Source organism: Ixodes scapularis, unplaced genomic scaffold (assembly GCF_016920785.2).
Source record: "Ixodes scapularis isolate PalLabHiFi unplaced genomic scaffold, ASM1692078v2 PGA_scaffold8__174_contigs__length_109621045, whole genome shotgun sequence".
Taxonomy (NCBI): Eukaryota; Metazoa; Arthropoda; class Arachnida; order Ixodida; family Ixodidae; genus Ixodes; species Ixodes scapularis.
The window spans coordinates 66,894,878-66,917,332 of NW_024609883.1; the positions used below are offsets into that span (position 1 = coordinate 66,894,878).

Here is a 22,455-nt window from a genome sequence, read left to right on the forward strand (position 1 = left end):
AGCCTCCGCCGTGCATCGGGAGCGGACGGCGCTTGGCAGCCGGTGGCGTCTTGGTGTATAGGGGCGACGTCCCTACATGGCCGCGCGCACTGCGGAGTTGTGCCAGGAGCTCGTTGTCGGGTGCTTTGGGACGCAAAAACATCGCTTCAAGCAAAAAAAAAAAATTGAAATACATTTAATAATTTAGCTTTAATGATCGGGCGATGACGCGGCTTGCATTGGTGGGGAATAAATATCTGAGCACCACCGCAAAAGAGACGAAATTCCGAACGCGCGCCCTGAGGAGGTCGTGAGAGTCGGTATTTCGCACTGTGCAGTCGTTCGTTTATTTATTAAAAGTTTTCTCTACTCGACAGCAGTTAATACGCTGCAAAGTTTGGAATGCCTGGATGATAGCTGCTCCGTCCGCCATGTCCCTGTTCGCGCGATAGAAATCAGATTGTGTTATTTTCGCGGACTATTCAAAATAGGTTTGATTCAAATGGCGCATGCGACAGGATAGAGTATTTCATAAGTTGATCATCTACTCAAGTGGAAACGTCTTTACTCTATTTTTTCATCACTTGATACACTGAGTGAGAAGTTGCTTGAGGTGGGTGAGAGATGTGGAACTAATTGTGCAGTCCCAACATGGATATGCCGTATGTAAAATTCTTTATCCCAGTCTCTGCTGCTTTGTGGTCGTCGCACCTTTGGGCTTTGGGAAGAAGGTGGAAATACAAGTTTTCACCAGTTTTAAGATTCTTGGAGTTGTATTGACGTAGCGAATGAATTGGGATGAACATCTAAACTTTGATGAAGCTGTCAAGTGTGATTGGCATAATGTATCGTCTCCGCTTTATTTTGCGAAGAAATGCTAAATTGTTGGTCTATTACTGGTTCTTTCACATATACATAACTGTCACGTCGTCTGCGAAAATACTACAATGGCGAATTTGAACGAGAGTTTTGTGCTACAAAAAAGATAGCGCGAATAATATGTAATGTCTATATGATTACCGAAGTACAAATCTGTACACAACCTTAAATTTAATATGTGTTCACAATATATATGAATGTCGGTTATGTCTAACTTAAAGGTCTGAAATCAAAAATGATGTTAGCAATCTTAGTAAACTAGCATCCTTATCGCTGAAATTGACAACATATCCCACTCGTAGCCTAGACAACTGGAAAGTCCCCAGTTGCAGAACAACCTATTGTGAGCAAATGCTATCCAGTTAGCTTCCGACCCTATTTAATTGCTTAATACTAATACTATTCATCCCTCGACATCAACGGTAAAAGATATCAAAGATTATTTTTCTTGTAGAGCGAATTTGCATAGCAATGAATAAGTCAATATTCCACCCAATGTCCTCATTTATAAGTTGCAGTTATATCCGTTGAGAATGGATTTACGGAATGAGTATAGTATTACAGAGTTGTGCAATATATCTAAGCCATTGAATTTGCACTTGTTGCTTTTATACTAAAGCGTTTGTTTAGCAGAACTAATTTCTCTGCCACTTTGGAATGTTGTATATTAGACTATTGACTTGTCTATTTTTTTATTTTGTTTGTTTGTTTGTTAAGTAGTACATTTTTTTTGTGACCTGGAGGTGTTGCCGAATGGGGAACGGGCACAGGACTCGTCAAGCTGCACAAATGCAACTTTTTTCCTCAGTCTCCTTCCATCATGTACTTGTGCTTGAAGAAAAAAAAACATTATTATTATTATTAGTTGTTGCACGTACAGTCGCCAAAAATACTTCACAGAAAGGGTAATCGGTAGCGGCGTAGACTTTCCATTTTCCGCGGGGGATGGGGGGAGGGGGGGGGGGGGGGGGGCAGGCAGGCTGAGAAGTTGTCCGGGGGGGGGGGGGGGGGAGGGTACTTTTCCACGCAATCTTTTTTATACCGGCAATTATCAGTAGTTTATTTTAGGGGGTACATTTTATAGCCTACGTATATCGCCATGTGTCCGTCACTGTGTTCGTTATTTTGTTTGCATGACACCACTAGAAGCTCGTTACATGGCACGTAAACAGCGTCTCGGTAAAGATCATGGCCCGGCGGGGGGACTCTGCCGCCCCCCCCCCCCCCCGGACCTCACCAGGAGGGACGAGTCCCGATGCCCCCCCCCCCCCCCCCCCCCCCCCCCTCCGTAGTCTACGCCTATGGTAATCGGGACAGAACGAGATTATATAAGTGGTACACCTACATTTATTACAAGAATCAATTGACAATGAAGACCTATCTAGTGTCTGTTGACGCGACAAAAGATTAATGAGGAGAAACCTCGTCATTTGTCACGACGACCAAGGGACTCAAGCCGCCGTCTCATCTGGTCTGCCGTCCGCATGCGTTAAAGAGCTTAGGTAGCACCAATATCGGATTGAAGATCTGATATTGGTGCTACACATCACGGGATATATTTACTCGACTTAATCCGATGTTAGCCATCGGTCGAGGAGGGTAGCGTGAATAATTACTCCGGAGTAAACAACCAGTTTCTGGAACGCGAGTTGTGACGTCATCGAGTAAGCGCGAGTAAATTTTGAAACGCCACGATACGAAACCCTTACTCCGGAGTCGGATCGAGTGAATTTTGGAAGAAAGACAATGTCAGATTCCCTAAATGCTGCCAGAACCCCGTACACTGACTGCAATGCCCTGAACCCGTACAGTGACTTCGGTGCGAAGCACGAGCGATTCGCTGCACTCGAGGCGAAATCTCTCACGCAGGGCTAGCGCTGCACTCAGGCCTTTCTCGGCTGCCCGCACTGAAGAAATTACTGGGAATGACAGTGGCAAAAAAGGAGTGCAACTGGAAGTTCGTTTGGGTACGGAATGGTAGCATTTTTGCTCGCAAGGCCGAGCAAACGCCGCTTGTGAAAGTAACGTGTGTCGATGACGTCCGTAAAATAACGGCGAGCTAGTTTTGCCTTTTTTTTTTTTATCTCTTTTGAATTGTTAAGCTAATACAGATATGTCAGACGCCTTTATTTCATCTTCTAAATTAAACAACTTACTGCAAAATAAGTCTGCATTTCAATTAACACTTCTTCACCTTAATGTTAGGTCTGCAAAAAACAAACACAATGACCTTGCTGTTTTGTTTGATTGCATTGGACCAAACATTGACGCCATTATGCTAATGGAGACATGGTACCGTTGTAGTACTGACTAATTTCTGCTCCCGGGATATTCCCATTTCAACTTAAATAGAGAAAACAGACAATGTGGTGGTATTGCTATGTTGGTAAAGAACGAAGTAAGTTGTGAACTCTTAGAATCATTCTGTAAAATCACTGACTTCTATGAAGTTGTAACTGTGCGTTCCGGAAATACGTTGCTTTCTGTTGTATATAGGCCCCCTAGTCCGCCTGTCATGTCGTTTTCTAAATTTTGTGGAGACCTTGTTTAATTTTGTCAATGATAAAAATTACAAGTTAGTTTTGGGTGGTGATTTCAATATCGATATAAGTTCTGACTGTAGCTCGGGAAATTCTTTTTCAAACCTCATTGAGTCGTGTGGATTATCAAATGTTATAAAGTACCCTACAAGAATAACTAGAACGTCATCCTCTCTGCTTGATCTGTTCATAACCAACTACGAAGACTCGATGGTGACATCGGGGGTTCTTTCAACTGATATAAGTGATCATCTTCCCCTTTATTTTTGCTTGCAAAATAAACATTCCAATAAAAACCGTAGCGACTGCGTTCTTGTGGCTAGAGTTCAGCCGATCTCCCCTGACCAGTTGCGCCGTTTTCGAGAAGACATTGAATGTCCATCCTGGCAACAAATGTTTTCTACAAATTCAGTTAATTCCGCATATGATTTATTTTTAGATATATTTAGTGCAATATATACTAAACATTTCCCTTTTGTCAACCTCAAAGCCGCTAAAAAGTCGCGTAGACCTTGGATCACGCCTATCCTACTATCAATGATACGAAAAAAGAATTTTTTATATAATAATTTCTTAAAAACTAGAGAAAATAGTCGACTTGTAATCTTTAAATCTTTTCGAAATAAATTAACGAGTCAGCTAAGAACTACTAAGCGTGACTATTACAACAGACTTTTTGATCCATTAGAAACATTGAAACCTGATATTATATGGAAGGGAATCCGATCTTTAATAAACCATAAGCCACCCCAAAACGTACCTCGTGAAGTAACAGCGGTGCTCAAATAACAGACGTCACCATGGCAAACGCGTTTAATGATTTCTTTGTAAATGTTGGTACGTCAACGTGTGTGTCGTCCTCCTGTAAAAAAAAAGCCCTAGAGTTCATGAAATCGTCGCAGACGAATACAATGTTTTTGTTCCCCACTGATGAGGCAGAAGTCTGCTCAACTATCATGAATCTTAAAAATAGTAAAACTATTGACGCCGATAACATGCAGATAAAACCTATAAAATATGTTATTGATAAAATTGCAACATATCTGACATATATATATAACCTTGCTCTTGAAACCGGGGTTTTCCCACTTAAAATGCAGGTATCAAAAGTTAGTGTCCTACATAAAGGCGGTGATATGTTCGACATATGCAGCTATAGGCCCATTTCAATTCTTCCTGTATTTTCTAAACCACTCGAGAAACTCCTACATCAACGACTCCTAACGCATCTCGATAAACATGCTTTAATTTCTGAATCACAATTTGGATTTCGTAAGCATCGATCTACTGAAATAGCATTGATGAATCAAAAAGAACTCATTTTAAAAGCGTTCGACGCAAAAAAGATAACATTGGGCGTTTTCCTCGATTACTCAAAAGCATTGGATTCAATTAATCATGACATTTTACTTGCAAAATTACCATTTTATGGAATAAGAGGCATAGCGCATGATATTTTGAAATCCTACTTATTAAATAGAAATCAGTACGTGTCTTTTCCAAATTTTCATTCAGATAGGCTACCCGTAACATCGGGAGTTCCCCAGGGCAGCATCTTAGGCCCATTGTTATTCATTTTGTACATCAACGACATCGCAAACGTGGCTCAAAACACTGATGTAAAACTGGTAATTTACGCGGACGATACCAGCATTTTTTCTTCCCATGACCATATCTGCACTTCCATTTCCGCGATGCAAGAGGTGTTAGAACAAATCACTGCCTGGACACTAAACAACAAATTAAAGTTAAATTGCAGTAAGACCAAGGCTATTTTGTTTAAACCTAGAAATAAAAGGATAAACGATCCCCTTTGTCTTAAAATCAATAATGAACAAATTGAATTTGTAAACTGTATTAAAATACTGGGTGTGTTTTTTTCAGAAAACATGAGCTGGAATGCTCACATAGATTATGTCCAAGCAAAACTATCCAAGAGCGTTGGCTTAATAACAAAGTTTAAAACAATACTTCCTACTCATATTAAATTAACTATTTATAAATCGTTAGTTTGTTCCCATTTAAATTACTGAAACCTTATTTGGGGCACCACAGCCAAAACAAACCTGGCAAAGTTGCACCTTTTACAAAAAAGGGCTGTACGTGCAATATCTTCTGTGCCCTCTCTTTATCCTACTGCATCATTATTTTAGACCCTAAAAGTAAAAACAATTCAGCAAATATATACGTTTAAACTTTTAACAATGCATCGTAGGGCTGTTAAGCAAAACAACGTTCATTAGAGAGAGAGAGATAAATTCTTTATTATGGAGATGTTGGTGTTCTTTAAATGACACCGGCTACTCCATAACGAGAAAGATAGAGAAAATATATATGAATAAAAGGAAGAACATAAAAGGAAAAGAATAAAGATAAAACATATAAAGTAAAACCGTAAAAAAACATACAAACAAATCTAATTACAATTGCGAATAACACGACCGTTTGGGAGTCGTGCACCGATTTGCTAAATTACATACATAGTCATTCCCGTTGAAATTGATGCACGTTCGCACTTAATAATCATACACGATTCTAGTGTCCTTTAGAAAGTCATGAATGATATTCATTGCTCTGTCTTGTTTTTTACGCGTCGGCCAGGGCCCCAACAACTTGGTCAGAGACAGGGGTCTATCATCTAATATTTGAAGGCGAATCTCCATCCGGCGCCTTTCTTGTTGAAAGCGTTCACAGTCAAGGAAAATATGTTGTACATCCTGATATGGTTTTCTACAGTCACATCTTGGCGAATCTCGGCGTTTAATTCGAAATAAAAAGCTGTTAGTAAAGGCCACTTCAAGTCTGAGTCGATGGATTAATGCGTCGTATTTTCTTTTCATCCCGGTGTGCGGCGGAAGCTCGAAGTCCGGGTCGATATATGGTAGGAGAGTCTCTGCTGAAGTGTCCTTTAGCCAGCACTGCCGACAACGTAGATGGCGTAAGTGACGAAGGATGAATTTTGCATCTCCAGGGGTGAAGGATATCGCTTCCATTCCGTCACCATCGTGAGCTTGAGCTGCCAGGTGATCAGCCTCTTCATTTCCGGCGATTTGGCAGTGGCTCGGTATCCATTGTAGCCTGACGTTATGTCCGTGGAGTCGAGCTTGTGCTAACGTGAGTTGCACCCGATATATAATGGTCGCCTGGGAAGTACGAAGGTGCATGCCTTGTAACAACTCTAGGGATGCTTTTGAGTCCGTTAGAATAACCCAGTTTGATGGTGTACCGAATGCTTCAATGAATGATGATGCTGAAAGTATTGCATGTAACTCCGCTGACGTCGAGCATGTATGATGGGACAATCGAAAACATTTAAATGTGTCTAACATCGGGATTGAGTAAGCAGATGTTGACCCCTTGTTAGATGTTGACCCGTATGTGTAAATATGAATGTCGTCTTTGTAGCGTGCCTCTAAATGGGAGAGGAACATTGTCTTCGCCACCAGGGGGGCCACCGAAGATTTTGATCCAAGACCAGGAATTTCGGTCTGTATCTCCAGTGGCGGAATTGTCCACGGAGGGTTGATTAGACTTGGAAGCCAATGCGCATGATGGGGTGCTGCGACGGGTAGTGCGACGAGAAGTCGGTGAAAGCTAGACTCCGTCCGTCGAAGTATCTTTTGGCACAAGGGTCGGGCATGTGAGTGCGAAGTCAGTCGAAGATAATGGCGGCATGTTTCTTGTTCCCGGAGAACAGGTACTGGAGGTTCCTTGGCCTCAGCAATGACGAGGTCACTAGATGTTGCGCGGGGAAGTCCAAGGCATACGCGCAAACTTCGCGCAATCATGTATGTCAAGCGTTTTTCCAGTGTTGGTGAGAGGCCATGTAAAACAGGAATGGAGTATGCGATAGTCTGGCGTACTAGAGCTGTATGCAACAGCAGTAGTCCATCAGTCGAGCCTCCCCATCTGGCACCGGCCACATATCTAAGAACGTTAATGACTCTGTTAATTTTTTCCTCAAGCATGTTAATATGTCTTGACCATGTGAGGGAGAAGTCCAGCGTAACTCCAAGAAAACGATGCCACTTCACCTTTTCAATCTGTTGTCCTTGAAGTGTCAATTTAAAATTCTTAAGGTGCTTTCTAGTATATGGGAGAAATGCAGATTTTTTAACTGAAATGTCCATGCCCCTTTCACGAAGATAACTGTATGTGTCATTAAGGCCATACTGCAATTGTTCTTGTAGTTTGGTCTCAGAAGACCCAGATACCCATATACAAATATCATCAGCGTAGATGGACACATTCAGTGGTGAAGGAAGTTTACTTGGCAGTTCTGCCATGACTACATTAAATAAAGTGGGGCTTAACACGCTGCCTTGTGGCACACCATGATGGAGTTCATGTTGTTTGCTATTTCCCTCACTCCTGCTTACAAATATCTTCCTGTGCATGAGAAAGTTGCGTATACAGCGGATCATACGGCCTCGTATCTTAAGCCGTAGAAGTCCACGGAGAACATGTTCGTGACTAACGGTGTCAAAAGCGCGATGCACGTCTAGAAATACAGCGATCGTCATATTTCCGGATGCCCGTTCATGTTCAATAGTTGTTACAAGATCTAAGACTGAGTCTATAGTGCATCGTCGAGGTCGAAATCCGGTTAATTGTTCTGGTAATACATCGGTTGTTTCCATCCACCATTGTAGACGCCATTGTATCATTTTTTCGAAGATTTTTCCTACACAGCTTGTCAGACTGACTGGGCGAAATGACCCCAGTTCTTTCGGTGTTTTTCCCGACTTCAGTATTGGAATTATCTTCGCTAGTTTCCATGAAGCTGGGAAGGTTTCTCTGTTCTACACATCATTGTAAATATCAAGTAGGCTGCGCAGTGTTCCCGGCCCGAGATTTGTAAGTGCTTCATAACGAATGTGATCATGCCCAGGGGCTGTATGCTTACGAATCGTTCGTAACGCCTCATTAAGTTCATGAATGGTGAAATTATAGTCGAGTTGCCAGTGTTGGGAATGAATTTCGTGAGCAACGTCTTTCAGTGCAGCTTCACGAGAAGCACAATATTCTGGCGATAACATTGCCACACCTGGTTGAGATAGAGAAACACAAAACTCATCGGCCACTATCACTTCAGATGTTCCTCGTGAAAGTGCCAGTGCCCGAAATGGACGTTGTTGCGTAACAGGGGACCTAAGCGAACGCAATATGTTCCATACCATCTTAACTTGGGTGAAAGGAGAAAATCTGGCACAAAGCTTTCTCCAATGACGCTTAGCCAGCTTTTGTAGCTGTCGGCGCATTTCAGTATAGAGGTGTTGAGCCTCACGATAGTCTTCAATTCTCCCAGGTCTCCGATATCTTCTTTCAGCTTTGCGTCTATAGCCCGCAGTCTTTCATATTCGCCATTCACACAACCACGGTCTTTTGGAACGGGCACCTTACGTGTAGCCTTTTCAAAATTTCTGCTAATGATGTTTTCAAAGTCTTCGAGAGACTGAATTTCTTCCACCTCTTTGCTATTTAAAAAGCGGAACATTTTCCAGTTGGTAAAGTGTGCCCGGTGCGGAACACGATTACCAACAATCCGGGGATGATGTATCAGTATGGGAAAATGATCACTGCCACGCGTGTCCAAGTCTGTGCGCCAGTCAAACTCATGTGAATGATCGGAGGAGCACAAGGTCAGGTCAAGGCAACTTGAATAGTTTACACCTTTCAAGTATGTTGTAAAGCCGTCATTCAGAATGCACATATCATACTGGTCTACCAGGCTTTCTATAACGCTTCCTCGAGGATCGCAGTGGGATCCGCCCCATAGGGTATGATGGGCGTGAAAATCTCCGCAAACAACGTAGGGACGTTCAAGTCTTGTGAATAATGCCTCGAACTCTGTTCTTGTCACAGTCTTCTGCGGTTCTATATATACGCCTACTACAGTAAGTGAGGTCGTGCCATAACTGACTTTGCAGACGACATACTCCAATGCACTTGAATCTGAAGTAAATAACAGAATCGAGCCAAATTCTTTACGCACCCCGACTAAGCATCGACTTGTTCCTTTTGGCCTCTTTGATTGATACATAACATAGTTAGCAAGTCGAAATTGATTATTTACACGTGCCTCTGATATTACCAGAATGGGAAAAGAGTATTGTGCAACAAATTGTCGAAAGTCCCCTAATTTTCCTTGCAAGTTGTTGGCATTCCACTGGAGGATAGATGTGCGCTTATAGACCTCAGCCATGGAGGTATCCACTCACCAATGGGCATGTTGTCCTGATGAGTGGTTCCATGGCCAGTATTGCCCTAACTTCCGGAAGGTCGCTAGAACCGGGCAGCGTTCTGATTATTGCTCTAAGCGCAGCAAAAAGCATGGGAACAATAACTTGTCCAAGGTCGTCTTGTTGTTCCTGAGGTATTCTACCTGGAATTGCAGCAGCTGGTGGGTTGCTTTCATTGTTCTTTCCTCTACGAGGTGCTGCTACCGGCGGCCGTGTCGTAGGATCCGAGGTATTTCTTGACAGAGGAATGTCTTGCTGTAACATTGCTTTTGATCTGCTCCTATCTTCTTTTGGTGCCCCTTGTACGACGTCAGAGTACGTTATCTTCGTTGATTTATTTGGATTTGCAGATGGTGGTGGCCTTGAAAAACGTACAATGTCTGGGTTCGGGTTCGGTTTCTTTGCTCGGTAACCCCTACCGTTCACGAGTTCCTTCTTGTGCATGTTTGTCGCGGACTTCTTGCATGGGCATCCAGCAAACGTTGAGGGATGTGGACCTACACAGTTGGCACACTTTGGGTCTTGCAAAGATGTAAACGCCTTGTGATTGTGTGGCCCAGCGCACACTTTACAACGTTGTGGACCACGACAGAATTTTGAAATGTGCCCATATCTTTGACAGTGAAAGCATTGGATGGGTGGGCCAAAGTATTCCTCTACAGGGTGAGATGTGAAACCCATTAAAATGCGCTGTGGCATTGGGCGATCCGGACGGAAACGAAGAATGACACCCTCAGTCTTGTGTTCTTCGACTTTGCCGTCATCCTGTCGTCTGTAAGCAATCTGGCGCTGAACATAGAGGACGCCGAAATCTTTTAAATATTCGAGTAGCTCACCGTCCGAGTATTCAAGAGGGACTCCTTTGATTTTCCCGAGGTTCCGTGAGTACGACTCGGGGACACTCGTGGTCACCTCGATGGTACAAAGCGATGTAACAGCAAGAAGCCTGTTTGCCGCTAGGAGAGATTCCACGCTAACAGCAAGGCTGCCATCCCTGTTGATGCGGTGCGAGAGTAGTTTATCTTTGGCGATGCCAATCACTTCGTTGGCAACAACATTGGGATTGATGCGCCAGAAAGATTTTTCGCTGTTGACTGTTTTGAAGACTACTGGTATCCCTGCAGGGCGGTTTTTCTTGTATCGGACTTCAGTGAAAGGGTTCTCGTAATCGTCCAGGTCGACGTCTTGCATGTGATCATGACTGCCTCCCTCCGATGGGGCGACTGTGCCGTGAACGGTATAGGTAGAGGTTCGGTCGTCGTCGGATAGTGGATCTTTATCAAAGTCCGGGCATCGTCGCTTGGTTGGGATTTTTATAGTACTGGTAGCCATGACAACTGGTGACATGGCTATGGCGTTCTGAGTTGGCTGCTGAGCACTTGCATGTGATGGTCCGGGTGTCCCACCCTCGGAGATCCCTGGCGCCAGCGATGGAGCTTGTTCAGACATCCTTGAGGTCTTCGGCCCGGGGCTACTGGTGAAGTACCACCCTGGGCCGGGACCGGGAACTTGCTGCTTGGTGCCGGAAATTAAATTTCACGGCGTATCACCCGTAAAATAAAAACAGATGACGTTTTCGAGGGAGCAGAGGCGAAAGGCTTCCAATCTCTCTAAACTTCCACGTTCATTAGATTCACTTAGCTAACCTAAAACATCGCATCATCCTGCGCGACCTTAGGCAAACTCAGCCCTGGGTAATCCGTCCATCCCGCACAAATTACCTTGATCAGACGCTTCATTTTAATCTGTCCACCATACTAAACACTCTGTACAAAAAGAGTATAAATTTAGAGGCACTTTCACATAAAGGGTTAGTAAATTTGGTTTTTTCTCTCTGACTTTTTGAATACTGGCGTTGTTTTTATCCTATTTGCTTTCTTTGTGTATTTGCTGACCGCTCTTGTGGTTTATTGCCGGGTATTGTGTTGTTTTTTTTTCCTAAAGTGCTTATTACACAAAACATTTGTATAAGCTGTGTCTACATTTATGTAATATTTAGTTGCTTTTTTGTGTGTGTTTTTTGTTTTTATTTACCTTTTTGCTGTTCCGAACTGCACGGGGGCTGGGACCTTCGTCAAGCTGCTACCCAGCAGCTTTTTGTCCCAAGTCCCCTGTTGTCATGTAACGAGATGTAACAACAAATAAAACTTGATTTGATTTGATTTAAACTGTACGCTCTCTTCAAGCAGGTATCCAGAATTCAATTCGTCGCAAATATCGATGGTTAATTTATTTTTCAAAAAGGTAATACCTGAGGGATGATTGTTCTTGCAGACTCACTGCTGCGTGTCCCAAAATATTATTAAAAAAAATAGGTTTTTGCGATTTGCTCTACCGCAGAATTGAAGGGGTTGTGCAATGATTTTGATGTTAATAGAATTTGCGGTTTAAATTTTTTATATTGTTCATCTTGGCGCAAGTGACAAGGATGTGGCACCTTGTTCCGAAAAACTGCTATTTCGCTGCGTAATCGCCAAGAAAAAAACAAATTATTTGCCGATCTGTAACCGCGTGTGGCGGTTACGGGAACTATGGTGAAAGGCCTTTGAGGACACGCGGAAGTCAACGAAACCTGTCCCCCTCCGCTGCTACACTCGCCATCAACCCCGTGGCCAAAACCGCATTTTCTGTCGATCGCTCGCTTCGACCTTCGGAGTTGCTAACCCTTGAAAGGTCGATAATTGCGGAGGAAGTGGCTGTGGGGGGATCTGAAGAGAGAACCCGACCGGGGGGGGGGGGGGGGGGGAGGAGGAGGAGGAGGAGGAGGAGGAGGAGGAGGAGAAAACAGGTGGTCCCCCAGAGTACGTCACTCAGAAGACGACGTGAGTTTGAGGAGTTTTCGTTTTTTTAAGTAAGAACTAGCGTACGGAAGAAAATATGGTTTTCTATTCGTTCCACAAGTGACGCAAATTAATTCCCGCAGTTAATTGGCCAAAGTCCGAAGGTCGTTGCATCGCCCCTTTAAACTGTGCATTACCGATCACTTATTCTCCGCCCAAATAGGGAGCTAGTGGTCCGAACCACGCGCCAAAGATCAGAACGAACCGTAATCTTGTTCAAAAGTTGGACGGGTTTTTCTGAAAATTTCAATAAAATGGGACCCGGTTTTGGTAACTGGCACCATTTTCCCATTGAAAATTCGAGAAAATTGCTTATAGATTTTAATACGATAATGGTTAGTTCTGAAATTTAAAATCCGACTCAGACCACTAGCGCTACATTTGGGCAGAGAAGAGCGTTCGACGAAGCTCAGTTTACTTAGAGGACAGCCTCAAAATATTGGTGACGGGTCAGCTTGAATTTACAGAAATGATCGAAGAAAGGACAGAACAGGACAAAAAACAGCGAACAACTTCGATGAAAATAATCCCAGGAGAAGGGGGACAAAGGACAAACACAAATTTCCAAACACAGCTAGGCGACCGGTGCACGGCCGGAAAAGTCCGACTGGTCCCTGGTATCGAACCAGGGGCCTCGCCAATTCCAGTGGAGTGGTCCTGGTTCGCTACCAGAACCAGGCAGATTTTTTCGGTCGGGCACCACTCACCAAGCTGTGTTTGGAGATTTGTGTTTGCCCTTTGTCCCCCTTCTCCAGTTGATTATTTTCGTCATTCTTGTCCAGCTCGCTTGCACATTGGCATTAATCGCAACATCATCTAAACAACTTTGGTTCAGTACGCTTCTTACTTCACATGCGTATTCATCATCTGCAGATGCTGTTCACATATACACAACATAACTGTTATCTCGTGGGATGATGGGATGGGGTCGATCAAAGAGGGAAGTGGAGGGGAATTTTGTGATTGGCCCTCAGAATAACGTGATACATTGGTGATGAGTGCTGGGAGGGTTGGTACTGTTTCATACTTAAAAACAGAGTGCACAGAAAACGCAGACAACGAGAAAGGGGCGGTTATCATTTTTGCCCGTTCTCGTTTAGACCTTCTTGTTCGGAGTCGGACTTCCTCAAAAAGGCCATTCTCAAAACGCCCTTCTCGTTACATCCTTCGCGTTTCATCCTCCAAGAAAAATAAAATAATGTGAGGGCACTTCGGGGTGTCGGTGTTATGGCTGGGTTAACGCATATCCTCGACGAAGCTTCTTCAAGTCCGCCCCTCCCCCCTCCCAACTCGCCTATACGCAAGCGCTCACGTACACACACACTTCCTTTAGCCCCGCGGTTTGGCTAGTAGTTCCTGAAATTCTCCCTTTATGCTCTTGACACATGCAGCGAAGGTCAGGATCCGCCCGTCACGTTGTCGGGAAGTGGTAGCAGGCACTGGACAGTAAAACAGCGAACCGCTGTTTTGTGTCCAAGGACTGCAGCGTTGTGTACGCTGCAGTCCTTAAAGTGGACTGCAGCATAAACTACGAGCCGTCGGAGCCAATCCAGGACAGAAAACTTACCACGCGCCATTCGGTTTTAGTGTGAACGAGACCAAACGCGAGTAGGCCCAAATGCGAAAAAACCGGTTTGCATCTTTTGAGAAGGTCCAAACAAGAATGGGGCCAAACGCGAGAGGGCGAAACGAATGGAACGTTTAGAGATACACCCCCTGAGAGGGACAAGTAGAACGGACGAGCGCTCACTCTCAACTGGAAGTTTAGTTTCACAAGCCTTGAAATGGTAGCATCACACCCAGTCCACTCGTACGTAGCCCAAGTCCCCTTATCTTTTATCAAGAGGCAGAATACCCCCATTGTCAATCACGTAAAAGGTTGTAGAAGAAAAGTAACCTCAACTTGTTGCATGGTTTCCATGGGGGTCCTTCCGCTCCATGATAAGACATAAGGAGATTTTGGGTTGCGCATGAGCGAACTGGGCGTAATGATTTCAGCTGACGGTTTGTGAAAATAAACATTTTGTTGGCAGTGAGATCTTATCCATTGTGCTTGTCCCTCTTGTGTCCGTATTTCTTGTGCGCTTCGTTTTTAATCGCTCGATACATTACGTCTGGCTGTGACCCCTACCCAGCTCTCTTTTGTGCGCCCTCACAGTCTCACATTGAACAGTATGTTGGAGGTTCTGTGTCGCATCACTAGAGTCCATTCATCGGGGCCACCTTTGCAGCTATCTTTACCATAATTTTTCTGGATCAGCATTTGTGCAGACACGCTGCCAGTGCTGTTACTCAATTTTGCTGGAGCGCAGAAATACTTATCATGCTCTCTCTTGACCGTAGGCCACGGTTGGCAAGTGCAACAGCGCCAAGCCGGGCACCTTTGATGTCGTCGGCAAAGCCAAGTGGGACGCCTGGAACAAACTTGGAGACACGTCGCAGGTTGGGTTTGTCGGCTTCGGTGATCGGAACACATATTTTTTTACTGACTTAGCTCTTGTGCATGTTCCCGTGAAAGCCAGTGTGCAGTGCATTAAAAGCACAGTTCCGCTTCAAACTCTTTTAATTGTAAACTTAATTGATTGAATAAATATATGATGCTGGTGAAGTATATGGTACTGACATTCCTCGCCACTTGACAGTGTGCACCCTTGCTTCCGTCTCGCCAAGAAACCTAGAAAAAAAAAAAGATCGTATCACGTAACTCGGTTCTCTCGAATGAATGATGGAAAAGTGTACAATGATTTTCAGTTCACCTTATCGCTTTGTTTTGGCTGTGACAAAACTTCCGAGGCCAAGCTTGCAGAGTGGTCCCCGTCAGAAGCAATTACACCTTTGCCTTGCCTTTGCGTTATTAATAAAAAAAGTGTTGATTTGGAAACACAAACACATAAACCTGCTTTTCAAACTAAATTGCTACTTGGCAAGAAAAAAAAAAGAAGAGGGCAGGGGTATTTTAGGCAATCTTTAAAGGAACAAAAGGGAGAACTAAGAAAAGAAGAGATGGTGTAAAGAAGAAAAGAAGGAAAGGAAAGCACACACTATTTGCACAAAAGTTTAGGGCATTTTAGATAAACGAGTAATAACTCACCGCTGCTTTTGCGACCCCGTGTCCATTCTTCAAGCGACCTCGGGGAAACGTTTTCAGGACGACGCGCAGATCAAATATGCGGAGATCGTGACAAAGCTTGCCGGAAAGAAGGCATCCGGTTCTGCACAGTACCAGGAGGCGCCGGCAGCGGCGTCTTCCGGCGTGGAAGGCCTCGTGACGACGGTTCAAGATGGCGCCTTTATTATCCGCTTCAACAGGCCGAGCAAGAGGAACTCAATTACGTTCGAGGTACTCACCTGGCCGCCATTTTCATCTCCCATCATTTGAAAAAGCTATCTCCAGGCAATAGCCGTCGTTCGCGAGGTTTTGCAGCAGATCCCGGGGCGTATTTGGCCCAGTGTCACGGCACCGTGTTGCGGTCTCGCGTGGATTCATTAAGAGATTCTCCGCCAATTTTAGTGTGGAAAGTTTTCATGACGCCACATGATACTCTGATGTCTGGTGACATTGTGACATTACTTTGCACCATAACGTCGCACGACTTTATGGTTTGTGTGCAGTGTGATTATGTGTAGTCTGTGTGTGGCACCTCCGCTGTTATTGCAGTTCATTTGCATTACACAACAAGGCACTTTGAATTGTTTTTAATATAATGCTTAAAATGGTTTAAAATAAACTTCACTAAGGAAGCGCTCGACATTCGTGCAGTCGCCGTCGCACGACGCGCATTAAAGTTGCTGAAATTAGATCAGTGCCAATAGAGACGAAAGTTTCCATGTCGATTGAATTGAGCGCACTGCAACAAATGTGGAGTGCAAGTTTGTCTGCTTCTTGCACAGGGGTTGGGATGATGTCAGAACGCGGAGCTCTTAATGGCCGATGGAAAGTAATAGTGGGTAGACGTCAAGGCATCTGGCATTAAGGTCTACCCACTATCCTCCCAATCATAGCCAATTAGAGCTAGGCGTTTTTCTGACGTCACCGCAGCTTTGCCGCAAGAAGCAGACGACTGGCTCTCCGAATAGGGACCGCAATACGCCAGAATGCGCACAAGTAAATTATGTTTATTGAATGCCTAAGTTGTGTAGGAATATACAAACAAGCTCGTCTTTAGTACTACAGTGTCTCTAACAGAAAGAAATGACATTTGTCTTTTCACCATAGTTGGGTGCTTGACGTTCGCGAGTTTTTCAAGCTCTTACCAACTCGTGTTCGTAAGGTAAGCGATGTCTTCTGCCAGGAGAAGGGGCGACGACTCGGCGACGTCTTCGTGCGAATCAGCTCGATGGTCGGGCGTGTCGTACGGAATAAATCCGAATTGTTTCGGTCGGTAAACGATTTCTCTTTCGAAGCTAGACAGATTCGCCGGTACCGTGAAAAATAGTTCTGAAGAAGAGGTCTCAGGCCCGTCGTCCACCGCCATCGCTTAGTCCGCTTGGTTCAGCCGTCCTGCCCGCTACTCCCGCGATGCGACGCCATGTTGAGGATTCTGCAGAGAATGCATAGAGTTCTTTCCGTTCTCTGTACAGCTTTTTTTCTTTTTTTCAATCAGCGTATTTGCCGCTTTTTAGAACTCACAAAAATGGGCATCATATTTCTTTCTATTTTCAATGTTGAGTGTGTGCCTTCGATGACCCACGACTTTGATTATATTTGGTGTTTGTGTCTAAATTAAAGAGAAGGCACGTGACCACGGGGAAGACAGTGAGCAAGACTGAAACCGGCCAGCTCTCGATTGACGGTTTTCGGGCGGAAAGAAAAATAATTTTGAACCGCAAATTGTTTTCTGGATAGTTGGGCTCTCATGTATCATGTCAAAATAAAAAAAAAAAAAAAAAAACCTTGGCGGATATAAATATTTTGTCAGGGTCCCTTTAAGCCATCGGTGACCAGGACGTCATCCCTTGGTGAGCCGTCGGAACCTTGCAGATGTTCGAGGAGCTGATCAAGCTGCTGAAGGACGCCGGGCAGAGGGACGACGTCAAGTTCCTTGTGCTCACCGGAACGGGCGAGGTGTTCTCGAGCGGACTCTTCCTCGGGCACTTCCCCAAGCAGATGCAGATGGGACCTTTCAAGGAAGCCGTGGAGCTCTTGAGGTATCGGCTCGTCGGAGGGTCTCGCTAGCTCGGCTGACTGCGAAACTTGGTGCACTTGAACTACTGTGTACTCCGTTCGCTTCAGAACCGCTAAACCAGTTATGCTTTGCAGTAATAACAACACTTCAGCCATGTTAATCCTCAAAAGCCATTGTTGCCGGTTTTGCGATGCTTTATATCTAAAATCGCGGGATATCGTCCCATCTCCCCAACACTGTGCCTCCCCAACGGTCGCCAATAGTGGCCGCTCTGCACCAAGCTTCAATCCAACGTCTTTCAACATTTATAATTTATCGCTAAGGAAATAATTTTAATTATGTTCAGTTTTGCTCTATCGAACGAAGAATGACAGAAATGGAGCCGTCGAAACGTGCCTCCCTTATTTGTCTTCCAAATCATTTTTATTTTGTTTCTCGGTCTCGCAACAAGCGGTCACTAGTTGGCTCGTTTTTTTTAAACGTCTGTCCCCTCATGCACTTTTGTTTTTTTTACTTTTTGTATGTTTTGATTTCAAGTTCTTGCATCCAAGTATACAGTTTCATACACCGCTAGCACGGGGAGGGATAATTCGGGAAGAGGATGAGTTGTCTTCAGCACCTCTCCGTGAAGTTGTAAGAATGGAAATACCTGTCAGGCTGCTTTCATGCAGGCCGTAAACATGTAGGTAATACATGTTGTAACCCTCAAAGTTCGACGTACCCTCGTGCTCGAGCCAGGTATATTTATTTTTATGGGGTAGACTGCCCGACACTGTTAGCGCGAACACCACTTTGGTGCTTCTTAGGTTAGTACTTCTTAGTTCTAAGGTTAGTACATCGACCGAGCGCGTTCCACCACTATAATAGTTTTGATTGCAGTCCTCTAACGACGAAAGATAATCTCAGAAAACCAGCTACGGCTTATTTGCGCTAACAGTGTCGCAAAGTCTGCATTGCCCTTAGTGTTCCTTCCGATGCTGCTCATACTAAGACATTTAGCACGTGGGAACAAATTGCGATACAAACATTGACACGCTCGATTTAATGCGGCTTTTATATAACTGCACAGCAGTCGGTGAGAGTGGCGTTAATCATTCGGTCGTGGCTCTCTTCTCCAGGCGGTACGTGGCGGAATTCATAAACTTTCCCAAGCCGGCCATCGCGCTGATCAACGGACCGTCCATCGGCGTATCCTGTACCATTCTCGGGCTCTTCGACCTCGTCTACGCGTCCGACAAGGCGAGTCAGAATGTTGTCAAGTTGAAAACCGAGAATGTCGGCCATGGCGGACCCCTTGGACACTCGTGGATGGGCAGTGCTGCCACATGTGTGAAGGGCCTGTACTTCATTAAGAGGACAAGAACGTCGGTCGACCATTATTTGCATGTCCGGTTTCAACTGCAAACTGTTTCCCTCTTTCCGCAGGCGTACTTCCAGACCCCGTTCACCCGATTGGGGATGTTACCCGAGGGATGTTCGTCCTACACGTTCCCGCGGATCATGGGAGTTGCCAGGGTGAGACGCGAGGCGATTGCTGGCCGAGTCGGCGATAAATCTGGCGGCCGTGATTGTCCAACGCCACACTTGACCTTGACGCCGGCCAATCAGAGCCGCTAGATTTCTCGCCGACTTTGTCGCCACGTGGCCAGATTAGGGCCGCAGCTCGGTGCACGTGGAGCGAAAGCTCGCACCGCGGGACCCAGGGCTCTCGGTTTCGGCGCCCACGCTGGCCTGTTTCGATCTGCACGAACATCGTGCCGGCTTGCAGTCGTTCATCGCTGTCACGTGACGCACGTTGATGACCCCATAGCGGGGGTACTAAAATGGCTAAAGTTTTGGTCTACAGCGGAGACATCAGATTCCCATTGGGCGTGACCAACGTCCTACCGTCTAAACGTATAGATATATACACTACACGATTGTTACTAAGATACGGAAAGGGCCGTCTGGGATCTCCACGAGTGTAACCCGAGTGGCACGGACGCGTGGGGTTTAAGCGATTGTGCGGTTTCCGAGTCTCGTAACCGATACTGAACGTTCTGCAGGCGTGCGAAGTCCTGATGATGAACACGCGGCTGAGCGCCAAGGAGGCCCAATTGTGCGGCTTTGTGTCAGAGTGCTTCCCGGATGCCAGCTTCCAGGAGGAGACGCAGAAGAAGATCCAGGAGTTGGCCCAGCTTCCACCCAAGGTTTGTGCAAGCGTCATTAAGTGCCGCCGTCTTTGCCGTGCCTACTCGTGCGGTTGGGCGTCCTTTACGAAGGAGGCCCGCACGTGATCCGTGTCTGCTTCTCCGCGGGGCATGCGGATGCGGCCAGACGTTGGGATGAAAGGCTAATGAGTGAGCTAATCTTGCTGCACTGTAAGATTGTGCGAAATATTCGAATTTTCGAATAGTATAGTTTGGAATACTCCATTCAGTATTCGCTCAGAGATGAACTGCGATATTCGCATTCTCGAAGTATCGATCGCGGTGGGTCAGAGCCGTGTATAGAAAGAGTATCGTCAACGCGAGGAGCGAGCAGGGCCAGGGTGTGCACCGGACGCTGAAGGAGGGCTTGACATGCTCTCTTGGCCAACCGAATCTGAAAAGTATCCCCTAGACCAGTGTTGTACGGAACGGCGTTCCAAGGAACGGCGTTCCTGGAACGCGTTCCTTTTAGGAGGAACGAAGGAACGCCGCCGTTCCATTTTGCATCGCTGGAACTGGAACGGGAACGCGTTACATTTTTACGGGAACGGAGAGAGTAACGGTGTTCCTTTTTTTTTTTCGTCCAGAGGGGTAATTTTTATTTTATTTATAACAGGGAAAGTTTGACAGTACAAAAAAAATATCTTTACGAAGTGCAGGATCTCGTTAACTTTTTGGCTGCTAATCTTATGGATAATTTTTTGTGGTCCTCGCTCGCTAATAGTTTTGGGTGCAGGAGAACTGGTGGACATTGATTCTTTTTTGAGTGCCCGAAACTGCAGCACAAAAAGCAAAACTTTTTGTCGTAGGAAAAGTCAAAGGGGGTCATTTCAAACTCGGCTACCTTTTTTGGCTTCACGAATCCTCATACACCAACACCCAGAAATCTAAGGCCAACTACAGCCATTTCTGAACTTCCCTATTGAGACCTACAGTTACAACAAGATCACAGGCTGCCAGACATGTAACACACCCTGTATCCCGAACATTGTTCACTTAAAAAATACGCAAAAAAATAACCTTAATTTCTTCTCTTGTCCCCCACCTTCAAACTGAACAACAAATAATCTTCACAAAGAAGTATCTGTAGTTTTCAAGACTGACCTTCAAAAATCCCTACCCTCTCCTGTACTTGCTCGTCTTGCGGACAGTAACATCGAGAAGCAACTGTTGTTAAGTTCTAACAAGGAACTTTGTTAAATTGAAACGTGTGAGGTTGTTCTAAAACGCTCGTGCAATGTGGTTACTTTTGGCTCGTCTCAACCCCCACTACAAACATGAATATGGTTAAAAGCTGAGATTTTTAACTTAAATATATAAACAAATAAAACCCTGCTTGCGCTTGATTTCTTCTTCTGGTGCCCTTTTATCGCGACATTCAAACTCGTATTATATGCTGCGTATTGATGGGATAGATAAAAAGGAAAACAATCTTTGCTTGATTTAACTAAATATGGTAATTAGCAAAATGCAAATGTAACGTATATGTAACGATACGTTCCATTTTTTACGCTGTAACGGGAACGAGTTCCTTTTCCACAGATGTAACTTGTAACGGGAACGCGTTCCAAAAATCAGAAGGAACGAGGAACGAGCTTCCGTTCCTTTTTTTGAGGAACGTGTACAACACTGCCCTAGACGTGGTATGTAGAAACAGTTTGAATCATAGATATTTGGTGTTAATAAGGGCGTAGGAGTTATATGTAGTAACTCTTGAGGGTTGTAAATACGGTACACGTGATGTTTCAATTAGGATCACGCGAAAAGATGGAAGAAACACATGTGCCGCTCGAACTCTATTTTGCTCGGACAGAGTGTGACCGCTCGGTTGGCAGATTTCCGGCCATCAATGCCTGGCGTACGGATTATGTCGATCGTTCCGCTAGTTGCGCTTTTCCACCATGATTTTGGATGACCGTGATTGAAACGTCACTTGCACCATATTTTCAGTCACCGAGAGTTACTCCGATTCCCTTATTAATTTCGTTTCTCGCAAACACCGCTAGGGTATTATTTCCGGCTTCTGGTTGGCCTCATTCAAATTTGTGAAGACGTCCTGGAACACGCCCAGCACGTTTTCGGCCAATGGCGTCTCCTCATTTGAATCTTGTACTTCCCAATGAATGGCCAAACTCTCTGTATACTATACGGCTCTGCGGTGGGTTTGCCTCGCTGTGCGTGGTCTTTACCGAGCACCGGTGCACCGCGGAGAAACAGCACACGTGAAACTCGCTTCTGCGCAAGCGCGCACAATGCTTGTACTTTTGTGCTATATATGCACATATGAAATATCTAGATGTGCTGCATCTACCTGGTATAGAATTGATTCCGACGTAAAAGAACCTATGTGTGATGCATGTATTTGAGCACCAGCATCTGCATGTAAGGAACGTATGCAAATACAGTATGCTTACATACTTTTTGGTCCAAGGTAAGAAATGCCTCGTGTGGTGATTCTTCCACAGTCCCTGATGCACTCCAAGACACTGGTCCGGGCATCCGTGTTGGAAGATCTTCACAAGGCAAACCACCTAGAGTGCGAACAACTCATCAAACTTTACGCTTTGGAGGAGACGAGGGAAGCTGTGATGGCCTATCTTCGAGGCGAGGTCAAGCTCTGAGGGGCAAGATACATGACCACGCCGATGCCTCATTAAAGA

The 22,455-nt window shown here is 45.0% G+C and overlaps 2 protein-coding genes across 2 annotated transcripts; one reads left to right on the forward strand and one right to left on the reverse strand.

Moving 5' to 3' along the window:
- Window positions 1–5,914: 5,914 nt before the first annotated feature.
- On the reverse strand, window positions 5,915–11,089 carry LOC120839669. The gene is made up of 2 exons (XM_040209990.3): window positions 10,477–11,089; window positions 5,915–6,957 (listed from the first exon to the last, which is right to left on the reverse strand). The coding sequence occupies exons 1-2, from the start codon at window positions 11,087–11,089 to the stop codon at window positions 5,915–5,917; spliced, it is 1,656 nt and encodes a 551-aa protein (XP_040065924.3).
- Window positions 11,090–11,802: 713 nt separating this feature from the next.
- On the forward strand, window positions 11,803–22,455 carry LOC120839668 (enoyl-CoA delta isomerase 2; the record flags this gene model as incomplete). The annotated part of the gene is made up of 8 exons (XM_040209988.1): window positions 11,803–11,829; window positions 14,824–14,922; window positions 15,629–15,820; window positions 17,462–17,628; window positions 18,725–18,845; window positions 19,032–19,121; window positions 19,652–19,795; window positions 22,261–22,455. Coding segments are annotated over 8 exons (996 nt in total), but the record flags the coding sequence as incomplete, so codon positions are not given.

What these genes read in the sequence shown, in the direction of transcription:
- LOC120839669 (XM_040209990.3), bottom strand. Translation starts at nt 11,089, where the DNA reads ATGTCTGAACAAGCTCCATCGCTGGCGCCAGGGATCTCCGAGGGTGGG. An exon ending in CCCTCTTGAATACTCGGACG is followed by an intron (nt 6,958 to 10,476) that starts GTGAGCTACTCG and finishes TACCCGTCGCAG; the next exon opens with CACCCCATCATGCGCATTGG.